The 13,358-nt window shown below is 40.2% G+C and overlaps 1 protein-coding gene across 1 annotated transcript in view; it reads left to right on the plus strand.

Moving 5' to 3' along the window:
• The first annotated feature begins 2,071 nt into the window (after positions 1 to 2,071).
• LOC139747714 (uncharacterized) overlaps positions 2,072 to 13,358 on the plus strand; it is a 99,796-nt gene continuing 88,509 nt past the window's right edge. The window contains 2 exon segments of the mRNA XM_071660324.1: positions 2,072 to 2,230; positions 3,530 to 3,718. Coding sequence (XP_071516425.1) covers positions 3,567 to 3,718 — 152 coding nt within the window. The 5' untranslated portion in view covers positions 2,072 to 2,230; positions 3,530 to 3,566.

Raw genomic sequence — 13,358 nt, forward strand, 5'->3', positions numbered from 1 at the left:
TTGGGGAATAACAAGATTTTATTGAAGAAGTTCGAAGTTGAGGTACTCTTTTTGATGTGTGTGTGTGTGTATCATGATGTAAACAACAGGTGACGTGGTGGTGGTGGTGGAGTGGTAGTGTGGGAGGTCAAAGGTCAAAGGTGAAGAAGTCTGCCCTTAAGTTCCAGGTTTTGGAAAAGTTTTGTTGTGATCCATCCATCTTTAACGGGGGATACACACACACACACACACACACACACACACAACGCTCATGAAAACGGGTACTAATTTTCAGATGGTCAATAGATGTCGTGGAATAACATGGCAATACGGTTTAATCCCTTACTCAAGGGGATTCTACCTTCTTTATATTTTGAAACCCACGTATCTAGAGCCACTGGAATAGTTTTGGTCACAGAACGCGATCCTGTTATTCACTGATATTATTCAGAGTTGTCGTGTTGATGCAGATTTAACTTTCACTGGGCGGGAAAAAGATTACATATACAAAAAAAAAAGAAGAGACGAATGGAGAGCTGAATTCTGGTAGATACGACTCGGGTTATGGAGGTCATTGATTACCCTCGTCGCTTTTACCCTTGACCTCTGACCTCCAGGTCTCCAAAAACACGGCCGGGCAGGTTATGAGGTTTGGAGGAAAAGTTAGAATTGTGTCAAGACTCATTTCCCAGGCTCCACGCGTCGGTAACAACGGCCAAGTCTTAATAATCAATTTGGCCAAGAAGGTCTCGTGACCTCTGACCTTCTCCTACTCTGAGGAAACATGGAGCGGCTGAGCACAAGACTATAACAATAAAAAGAACAACACACACACACACACATACACACACATACATATACGCAGGAAAGGATGAACTCCTGGGACTGTCTGTGGCCCGACTGCCGAGCTCGGGACTCGAACCTTGTGCATACTGGTCCTTAAATCATATTCGCATGCGTGCTTGCATTTGTGCACTAGATACCTGTTTGCTCCCCAACTCCAAATGGTGTAAAAATGACGCTGTTGGACTTGTTGTCATAACATTATTTAGAATAATATCCGTATAGTAGGAAGGCTTAAGTCAACCTTCTACAGTTGGTGAAAAGTGATTCTCACCAGCACCTTGATGCTGGTGCTAGGCACCCCAGAGGGACAGGTGATCAGACGTGCCATCATGGAAGTGAATAGTGATGCTTGGTGTTCCCATGTCATGTTGAGATCACCATCAGGGGGGCGTCGTGGTGGTAGTGACTGGTGCTTGGGCAAGTGTAGGTGTTCGAGGCACCATCCATTGAGATCATGAGAGTGCTCGATGCCTCTTTATTGTCTTGGTGACCCAGTTATCATTATCAGCGTCAAAGGGATAGAGTCGTCTATACCAAGTCCTTATGAACTATAGAGTCTTATATGACTCGTTGATCATAATACGCTCTACTGCATCTTATCAATGTCTCTATTGACCTTGCTGAAAAATCATAACAAGAATTTTAAAGACTAAAAGTCATCTATCTTTTCTTTATAACTTACACATCATTAAAGTCTCTTATGGACTCGTCATACAGTAATTTCTATCAGTGAAATGTTACCACTTATTCTACATATATCTGTAGATGTAGTTCAACACGTACCATTCCTCCTTCACCCTGCGGTGTGTTGGTATAGTGTTTACATACCTTATGACTGTGTGGAAAGGTCAGACAACAATGAGAGGATTCCTGTCGATTTGAAGGCCAAGTTGATCTTGTTGCTTACTCAATGCAGTCCTTTAAACATCTCCCTTTCGAAGTGGGAGCTATTGAATGAATCATTCACATAAGCAAGAGGACTTATTACCTACGAGACACATGTATGTAGTATACGAAGAAACAAGTGGCTCTGGAAACGCTATTGGCCAATGAGGAGTGATGGTTCCTGGACTTGTTTTGTTTATGAGAGATACCTCAGCTTCAGACAACAGTTTCGTCACGCCATCTCCTGGCGATGACGAGGGTTCTGCAAGGCTGCTTGACTTACATTAGGAAATGTGTTTATGCATCACACCCGAAGCAATTGTGCTGAGTGGCGACATGGGGTTGTTGCGAGTGAGCTGAAGACGACGCCATTGTGGATACAGACATAGTCCCTGAGGTACCTCAGACCGAAGGTGTTCTCGTAAGGGGTGTTGGAGTGTTCGTGTGTCCCCGAGGAGGTGAGGAAGGTGGCACGGCTTGGCAAGGGCGTCTTCGTCGTGGCCTGTCTATATGACACAGGGTAATTATCTGCGTATAATTTTGTCCATGTGATGAGCAGTTTACTCACATAGGGCCAGGTTGCTGTATGTATAGGGCAGTATACATGCAGAATAGTCTACATAGATGGTGTTTTGTATTTAGTGCATATTTATAAGCTAGTTTACCACGGGGTAGTGAATAGCGTAACTGACAATGGATCAGCGTTGGCCCAAATGGATAGCACCAACAGCCATTTGTTCTCGGTTCTTATGGATAAATCCAGACGTGAAGTTATGTAAAGTCTGACTGTATGCAGTGGAGAAGGACTTCTCGAAGTAGATTAATGGGTAGACAGTCCATTTCAATTTTTTTTTCGAAGATCTTCTTTTTATCTATTTCTAAGTTTGTATCATATTTGTTGTTAGTGAGATTGTATAGTCTATATTTACATGCAGTTTGCTTTTTCATATAAGTTATGCAACTATGAATATCTATCTATCTATCTATCTATCTATCTATCTCTATATATATATATATATATATATATATATATATATATATATATATATATATATATATATATATATATATATATATATATATATATATATATATATATAGTTACATATAACCTCTGGTGAAGTCACCTATGGATAGGCTGTATCTTAAAGTGAGTGCAGTTTTTCCCAAAAGCCTTCTCGCTTAAAAGTTCATCCTGTCCCTGCTACTGAATGTAGCGCAGCTTTGGAACACCAAGCCTCTGGACCACTCAAAAGTGTGTGTGTGTGTGTGTGGGGGGGGGGGGGGTGGTGGTGGATCTTGGTTTATATAATTAAAGATATATACGAATCATGGTTTTAGTAATCTACAAAAAAAGAATAATTTTAATGAGATGATGTTAATGAAATGCTTCAAATGAACAAAATAGGAAAAAGAAAAAAATCTTTTAGTATATAAATGTATGTAAATATACCACTAATGATCTTCATACAAATTTTAATGACCCCCACACACGTTGAGAATGCATGTGTGGTCGTGATATATGATCCTCAACACCTGAAGAAGGTGTTAAATATTTTCCTGCTAGTGTATATAAATATATACATACCTTGACGTTGGACGCCCTAAATGACCCTAGCAAATTCATAGCCCCGAAGCCCAAATAACCAACCATAAAAGAAAAAAGATCTCACCATGAAGAAAATACATAGACAATTCATCCTTCCAACATATAAAAAATAAAAGCTAAGGCAAAAGTTCAGTTTGAAATACATCTAGTAAAGAGTGGTTAGTGGCTTTATAATAATCGTTTTATTATATATATATTTACGTCTTGCAGGATACATCAGGAGACTCAGACCCTGGTGAAGTGAATGATGCTGGGGGAGCGGCCATCATCTACGCTATTTCTCTTTGTTGGGTATCTATTGCCCAGTGTGACCTCCCTCGCTTCTGCTGCTCCTCCTCCTCCTCCACCTCCAGGCGTCGTCCAGGACGCCACCGCCTACAACACCAATATTGACACAAAGTAAGTGGTGTTGGTGGTAGCTGTAAAAGGACCATTGGGTATAGGTGCCTCCGTGGTGGGCGCTGTGGTTTGAGTAACTGGTCCTACTGTTACTTCTTCCATAATAGGGGCTGGGTTCGATTCCCAGGCGTGGGTAGAGGGCATCGCTCACCCGTTCATCCTTCCTCTAATTGGTAGATAAGTGGCCATCGACTTCGGTCTAAGGTAGAGCACTTCAGATGGGGGTACGACCAGCTAGTCGACACAGCTTGTAACTCGGTTCCCCATCCACCCAGGGGCTGTCTGTGCCCTGGCGAACATCTCCTTCCCTTCGAGGGAGGAGGGAACCATGTTACACATACACATACACACATGGACGTTCTCCCTTCGTTGTAAGACGAGGGGGAACTCGTAGTATTTTCTTTTTCTTAGCTAAACGATCGTCGTAAATTATGTATGTAAGTGAGACAGTTGGTTTCCGCAGCGAAGGGCTAATTGTCCAAATGTAAGAAAAAAAGAATACAAAAAAAAGTACCTCATTAGGACGTGGGTAGATAACATTTTCAGTTAATATGATTAGACATTTTCTAACGCGTGTACATACACACACGCACACACACACACACACACACACTTTCTCTCTCTCTCTCTCTCTCTCTCTCTCTCTCTCTCTCTCTCTCTCTCTCTCTCTCTCTCTCTCTCTCTCTCTCTTCAATTTTTCATATTCTACTTTATCATTCTTTTATCACGTTTATTTTTGTGAGCCCTGAGCAGGTATCAGACTGCCAAGATAAACAAACCGAGGCAGGTAAAATTATGATAATTGTGATGATGATAACAAGGAAAAGGAATCTACTTTAATCCTGTTGAAGAAGAAGAGGAAGAAAAACACAATAGCGAGAAATTCCTTGTGTAAAGTCACGCGTTGAAAAAATTAAAAACCTTTTAATATATAAATATTCCTTTAAGCTTTTTATTTTTCAATTTTTTACCAGTTTTGTGTCATCATCAGGTGGCGTTATTTGGCAGAGAGCAGGACGATAATTTTTGAGGAACAAATGGACAGTTACATAACCCACAAGCGTTCAGTTGAGGTAGTAAAATTCCCATAAAAATAAGTATTGGCAGCGGGGGAAATATGGCCAACTGGATTATTGGTAAAACGGAATCCAGCTTAATGACCTTTAGCTTCTGACAACCATTAAATCCAACAACATACGCAGAGTAGTTTATATGAAAGGTAATAACAGTATACATAATCTTCACACACACACACACACACACACACACACACACACACAAGAGTGCAGTGGTTAATGTCATGATCTAACAATATTTTGGGTGCTGGTTCGAATCTAGGGAATGGAAATTGGACCCACAGTCAACCAAACTGTTCATCTTTCCCTTCCAGAGTCATATCTAAATGGGTACCTGGCGTAAGCTGATGTATATATATATATATATATATATATATATATATATATATATATATATATATATATATATATATATACACGAAATCCCTCGTGGAAATCTTTCGAAGGTCGGGCATTCAGGTCCTTGGTAACACTTCACTCCGTTTCCCTCGCTGACGATGACACGCCCTTGTCAAAGGTGACATCTCGCCTCCGTAATTACCACTTGGAGACGGAGTCCGGAAATAAGCAGACACACACACACACACACACACACACACACACACACACACACACACACAGACTAACATAGCGATGTTCTAACATATATTTATCCCATATATTACGTGGTATCTTGTGTTATAGTGTCTTCTTCTCTACACTGAACATAGCCATTATCTATCTTCTAAGTTGAAAATACGTTGGGAATACAAACGCGTCCAAGATTTCCATCGTTGTATTAACATCAGGGTCGTGGTCAGGGCGTTCAAAAAGTTCTTCTTCCTCGTTTCCGAAATGGATTTCGGGGTCACAATGTAATACAGTTGTACACGTTCATGCTATCAGTTGAACACGTTCATGTTATCGGGCGAACGTTTGGGCCAGAAAACGTTCCCATCAAGCAGTGTTGGCCCAAAATAAAATAAAAAAATCACGTTGATCTTAAGTTTTAAAACGTAAGGATAAAAAAAAAATAACGTTCAGAAAATGGTTCCGTGGAAAATAGATATGTTTATTATCAACCTTTCAATGCGAGGACCCCATCCACGTTTTCTATGCATATTAAGGCAATATCTAAGTATTCTATTGTTTGTATTGAAGATAACTGTTGAACGATGGGGCAACAATTTTATTTAGGATCCGTCTGTCTCGAAACTGCTTCGTGATAATGAAAAAGGTTTATATGAACGAACCTTCGAACCTATCAATTGTTTTCCCTGTTGTAATAATTGACCAAATCAAGACGAGAGGCCTGACAAAAACACCATCCGTGGTTAACCTTCCATGTATAAATTTAATCTTAGGGCCCAGATACAACACTAGTAATGTTTCCTTGAGTAAGAGATGCCTGCAAGTGTCTGTCAAGCAGAGACTAGAGCACTAAACGAGATTAAATCTTGAGATGTGGCAACGTGCTTCAAAAATCTGGATCCTAGGATCTCGAGCGCTTCTTCATGGATTCCTTTTTTTTTTTAATATAACTCAAAAGGATTAAAGTGGGTGGCAGAGGATGATTTCGTATAAGAAACTATATAACCGATACCATTAACGGTTTTGATTTTTTTTAAGATTCTACTGCAAATTATCATATAAGTAGTTCATATGAATCTACTTTTATCATACAACAATTATAACATTTCCTCTAAGCGAGAATTTCAACTAAGCCCTTACTTTCACTCTTGTATAACATACGGATTTTGCCGTTCAAATCATATCTAGTTTTCCCCCCATTGTAAATAAGTGGGGCTGAAACAAACAGATCAGCGGCACACAAAAGAGACAGACAGACAAATGAGAGTGTTTGCCGCTCACCGAACACAAACACTGACTGAAACCCCCCCGCGGGGAGAGCGCTCATCAAATATTTAAAAATCACAGAAAACGCTCTGGTCCCATTCCGTTTATCGCACGCAATCTTCACCTCTCGTGGGTGATATTACTTATCATACCACGTAGAAATAGTATGATTACATCTCCGTTCTCTCAACTGTGTCTGTCTGGTCTACCTATAAACTCTGCTCGCTTGAGTATAGTCCACAAAGTATATTTATTCAAGGTTGAGAAATCGCCACTCAGAAAAATAGGGGGAGACTCATCCATTTTGCATCACGATCTGAGGGAAGGATTACAGCTCAATGTATTCTTCTCTTCTTGTGATAGAAAGTGAAGCCGATGCATTATCTGAATACTGGGTCTATAGTTACAGTGATATCAGTCAGTTTCATCACTTCTAGAGCGTCTCTCTCTCTCTCTCTCTCTCTCTCTCTCTCTCTCTCTCTCTCTCTCTCTCTCTCTCTCTCTCTCTCTCTCTCTCTCTCTATCAAACATAACATATAGGACGCAGTCGGGTTTTTATCTTTTTTTCCTCTGATGTAAAGACTATTTTACCGACAGGAAATTACTCTCGCACATTCTTCCGCTGGCAGCTCTCTCATATGGCGGTGCTCACGCTATGTCAACACCGCTTTATCACTGCATACTGTATATTGCAATCTGCACTCATGTGCCCTTGATGTTGCAGCATCGGTGTGTTACTTCCATACGCGTGGGAACCAGGTGTGGACGCGTGAATTATGTTTATCTATTTACTCATTCATGATCACCCATGGGCCATTTTTTGTGAAAGAGTTTTGGTGCCTTTTTTTTTTTGCAACCCAAAGATGCGCTACGTCCATCGGCAAAGTAAGGTAGACTCCATTGTAGAGAGGAAGTTCTTTGACGAGAATGTACTGTATCTTTAATACAGTAATCTTGAGCATAATGAATATCTATTATGATATCTATTTACTTTATTTTCATCACTTTATAATCTCTTATCAACACAGTCATTTGGCTATTGATTCCACGCCAGAAATGAGAAAATTGTAACTGGAGAATAAGTGTCACTTTCGATAATTTACATCACCCTTTCCCATCCTGCAGTCATAGAATTTAGAACACCAAGTTAGATAGGCTTTAGAAACACTCCTACCTAGTAAACTGGACGAAGCTAAGCTATCATTAATCAATCGTGGTCCGCGTTGCTTACCAATCTAAAAAGGGCGAAGCTTCTCGATGAATACACAAAACTAACCTCATCCCACGTAAAGCAAAAACAGTAAGCAAACACTCTCTTTGTTTTATCTTATTTCGGCGAGTAGAGAATTGCATCAGCAACTTCTATTTAACTAAAGTGCTATCATTAAACCGATGGGGGCATATGTGTCACCTTGTGGCATAACGTTCCTGGCGGTTCACATAACAAAATCGATCCCGATCACGTAATAAAGAGGACTTCTTAACACATACACGGCTCTTCCCACTACTATATACACATCGACATTGATCCTACGGATCTGTTAAGAGCCGTTGATCGTCTCCGGCTCAATATAATCATATAAACTGCTAGCGTATACTTGCCAATGTTATCTCGGCTTTTGTAGAAGTAAGCCACTACTTGGTTAGTGCTTTGTTGACGTATGAACCACAGCGTTAACATCAAGATATACTCCACCAAACGACCCATTCCAATTGTGTATCAAGTGTACTGGGCTCGCTGAAGTGGATGTGTGTGTGTGTGTGTGTGTGTGTGTGTTGTGTAAATTGTGATAAATTCCTTCATCCCACATAAATGTGAGTGATGAATTGTGGGCGAGTGTTGCACTTAAAGAAATTCTTTGTATATCCGGTAAAATGATAATTCACGTTTTTTGTAAACATGCAACCAAAAACTAATCAAAACACCAATTTAGTCAGCATATAGTACACCAATAAATGTTTAAAGATCTTAGAAACTATAAAAGAATACATCACTCAAGCTCTGATATACATAAGCCAGAATTATTAGTAGAATGATATCAAGAACTCTGAGGCAGTTTTCCGAATACGAATGACGAACTTCTATAATTTCTAATGAAAATTCCATTACCGTTTCATCTTACCCTTCGTCCCGTAATCGTCTGTTTCACAATTATTACTCTAACTTTCTATTTGTCGGAAAAGCCGATAGATTAAACAACAGACTAGCACAAGAAAAGCTCATAATGACAGAATCATAACCTTGGAATCTTTACACAAGACGCATTTTCTACAAAACGAAAGTAAAAGTGATTTTTACCTTGAAAATTGTACACTAACTGGCACCCGCCGAGCAAGGAGAGAGAAACCTATTATTCCACGCACGAGACTCGACCTTCTTGTTTACACTCTCCCTGCCCGAGCCATGTCGGCTCACTGTCCGGGTCAGTGTTTGTTATTGTCTCAGTTTTCCCCCGAAAGCTTATTGCAAGGTGGTTGTGGGTGAAGTGCCACGCGTGTAGCAGATGGAGTAGGTAACAAAGCATTGTGCCATAGTGGATATACAGCGGTGGACACACGGAACTCGTATGAGCGACGGTGTGAAGTGTTGGTAGCTTGGACGAGTCGAATGTGACGCGGCGGGTAAGAAACTGTTTTGATTATCGCCCCCATTTCCTCTTGACGAAACACAAGCCTAAACATGTTCATGTATATTGTTATATGAATAGTTATAAGGGTATAGCTATCTTTTAAAGGAGGGTAACGTATATATATGTGAATAGTTTATGGTGTTAGACTTCCTTTCCGTGCTAAAAAGACCTGAAAAGCCATAAGGTTTTAACTCCTCACAACTTTCACAAGCTCAGATGTTCAATACTAAGCTACATTATCAATATTCTTCGTATATTACACTGGAGTGATACATACGCTCAGTGATATTATAGTCCAGAGATGGTTTATAGTGGGGGAATGTTACTTAATCATATGTTTACCGCCGTTAACGTATTCAAACCATTAATAATAATAGCTCGCGTTCTTTGAAAATCATTCGAATGCCAGAATTGTGGAGGATACTCAGCTTTATGATGTATAGATGCCCAGCTCTTGGGCAGTTTGTCATTGTATGAAGCAAACATCCAAGTTATTTCCGAGGGTGGAATATCAAACAAGACATATATAACGGTCCCATGTTGTCATCGTCCACAAACAAGGAAGGTTAATCACCATCAAAGAGAATATAATGCCCAGTGGGGAGCTGCAGTGCTGGTCTGAGCTGATTTCTATGTCGTTTCCATTAAACTGACGAAATACTGTGGTGCTGGGAGCTTGTCCTATAGCAGGAGCCGTCCACAAATACCATCATTTTCACCGAATTATGATTCGAACTTCTGGTGGCTAGGGGGGAGGGTCAAACGATCAGTGCTCGCCTTTAAATATACAGGTAAACATCGATGCGTACCATACGCCATATTTGTTGACCATTAGTTCGCCGGGTTGCCGTTGCAGAGACAGCGCTAATTCAGTGATCAACAGTGACAGAAAATTATTTTTTTTTCCTCGACTTTGAGTGCGTATATTTGCAATAGTCAAGATCAGAAGTTTTTCTTTCAGAAGTTTTTCTCTTTTAATGCGTATATTTGCAATAGTCAAGATCACAAGTTTTTCTCTTTAAATGGCATGGAGTATACGGCAGGCAAAGTGATGTGACACGTTGCATTTAAATGCGTTAACCTTGAGTGATTTTGTAAACAATAAACACCTGTTGTCGTAAGGTTTAAAGAGAATGTGATCAAATTGTGATGCATTTAAGCATAAGGAATATATCAATCGTGTTATGAAAGAGCAATTTCATTTGTATTATTGCAACGAGGTTGCATACAGTGGGGCGTATCTAGGGGGAAATAGCGCCTATGGCAAGCACTGAAATTACACCCCTGGCTTGATTGATGTACATAGAGTGGATGTATATATAAAAATATAGTGTCATCATAAACTGTTGAAGGGTTAGGTCAAACTTGAATTTATATGAATTCTTGAAGACTTAAAGACTTATTTAATCAAAATTGTAACGTAGAAACGGTAATGCAACTGGTAGCAGCAAAATATTACTGTAGTTGAAAAGTAGGCGAGTTTCTTTATTCATCTCACAAAAACCAAACCCTTGAAAATATCAATCAGGTAGCGTAGTGTCAAAAAAATAATTCAGTTAAGTGGCGACCCTCTTCAAGTGGCGCCTAGGGCACCTGCCCTAGGCGCCAAACCCTAGATACGCCACTGGCTGCATAATGTCACAGCCACACGTATGAATGACTAATGAAACAAACATTGCCTGCTGTTTTGTTATCATGATAATGATTATTGCTACTGCCATTGATATTGTAATTTATGTGGGATTAAATTCAAACCAGGAAGTTTACAGTTATTTTTCTGGGGTGTGAGAGGCGGCAGAGTGGAGGGTTTGGGGGAGAGGAAAGGATGGGGGTAGAGAGGGAGAGGGTGGATGGAGGGAGGAGAGAGTGGAATGATGAGTGAGCTAGGAAAGCAGTGGCATCCATTCCATCCGTTATTCATACGTTTGGCTGCAATGACATCCCTCCAGCTCCCTCCTCCCTCTCTCGTTGTTGTGGTTACGTCTCAAAGTTCGTATTCATTGTAATCACATGTCTTAATACAGAAGGTATTCTTCAATAAAATGTTTAATGTGTTTTCTATACACCAATGCTTCAAAATGTAATAGCATTGTTTGTGCACCTTGCGAAGGCGTTTTCGTTTGTTTACAAACACTTAGTACCTCGTCTCGATGCATTTTTGGCAGGTTAGTTTTGCCGACAGTACACCCACGCACATGAAAAGAATTCTTGGCCTTCATTGTACTTGCAAAATTTTTGCTATGTGATACAATACGTGGTTTTTGAAGGTCATGCGAAAATGTGCTTTCTTTTTTTTTACTGGAGAGTTGATATCTGTTAGTTATTCTTAATTATCATCACTTTACACACACACACACACACACACACACACTCACACACAGACACACACACACACACACATATATATATACATACAGATATATATATATTTTTTTTTTTTTTTTTTTTTCATACTATTCGCCATTTCCCGCATTAGCGAGGTAGCGCTAAGAACAGAGGACTGGGCCTTTGAGGGAATATCCTCACCTGGCCCCCTTCTCTGTTCCTTCTTTTGGAAAAAAAAAAAAAAAAAAAAAAAACGAGAGGGGAGGATTTCCAGCCCCCCGCTCCCTTCCCTTTTAGTCGCCTTCTACGACACGCAGGGAATACGTGGGAAGTATTCTTTCTCCCCTATCCCCAGGGATATATATATATATATATATATATATATATATATATATATATATATATATATATATATATATATATAGTGAAGGCGAGAGAAACACCACACCCTTAAATGCTGAAATAGCATTAGGTAAATATTTCGAAAGACTGAACCATAATTTTTAGCACTGTATTACAGTAGTATAGGAAACCATGATGACATTTTGGTTCAAAGTGATACTAAAATTCGTTTTATGGTTGCATTATATATATATATATATATATATATATATATATATATATATATATATATATATATATATATATTTTTTTTTTTTTTTTTTTTTTTTATACTTTGTCGCTGTCTCCCGCGTTTGCGAGGTAGCGCAAGGAAACAGACGAAAGAAATGGCCCAACCCCCCCCCCCATACACATGTACATATACACGTCCACACACGCAAATATACATACCTACACAGCTTTCCATGGTTTACCCCAGACGCTTCACATGCCTTGCTTCAATCCACTGACAGCACGTCAACCCCTGTATACCACATGACTCCAATTCACTCTATTTCTTGCCCTCCTTTCACCCTCCTGCATGTTCAGGCCCCGATCACACAAAATCTTTTTCACTCCATCTTTCCACCTCCAATTTGGTCTCCCTCTTCTTCTCGTTCCCTCCACCTCCGACACATATATCCTCTTGGTCAATCTCTCCTCACTCATTCTCTCCATGTGCCCAAACCATTTCAAAACACCCTCTTCTGCTCTCTCAACCACGCTCTTTTTATTTCCACACATCTCTCTTACCCTTACGTTACTTACTCGATCAAACCACCTCACACCACACATTGTCCTCAAACATCTCATTTCCAGCACATCCATCCTCCTACGCACAAATCTATCCATAGCCCACGCCTCGCAACCATACAACATTGTTGGAACCACTATTCCCTCAAACATACCCATTTTTGCTTTCCGAGATAATGTTCTCGACTTCCACACATTTTTCAAGGCTCCCAAAATTTTCGCCCCCTCCCCCACCCTATGATCCACTTCCGCTTCCATGGTTCCATCCGCTGACAGATCCACTCCCAGATATCTAAAACACTTCACTTCCTCCAGTTTTTCTCCATTCAAACTCACCTCCCAATTGACTTGACCCTCACCCCTACTGTACCTAATAACCTTGCTCTTATTCACATTTACTCTCAACTTTCTTCTTCCACACACTTTACCAAACTCAGTCACCAGCTTCTGCAGTTTCTCACATGAATCAGCCACCAGCGCTGTATCATCAGCGAACAACAACTGACTCACTTCCCAAGCTCTCTCATCCCCAACAGACTTCATACTTGCCCCTCTTTCCAGGACTCTTGCATTTACCTCCCTTACAACCCCATCCATAAACAAATTAAACAACCATGGAGACATCACACACCCCTGCCG

Source organism: Panulirus ornatus, chromosome 5, assembly GCF_036320965.1.
Source record: "Panulirus ornatus isolate Po-2019 chromosome 5, ASM3632096v1, whole genome shotgun sequence".
Taxonomy (NCBI): Eukaryota; Metazoa; Arthropoda; class Malacostraca; order Decapoda; family Palinuridae; genus Panulirus; species Panulirus ornatus.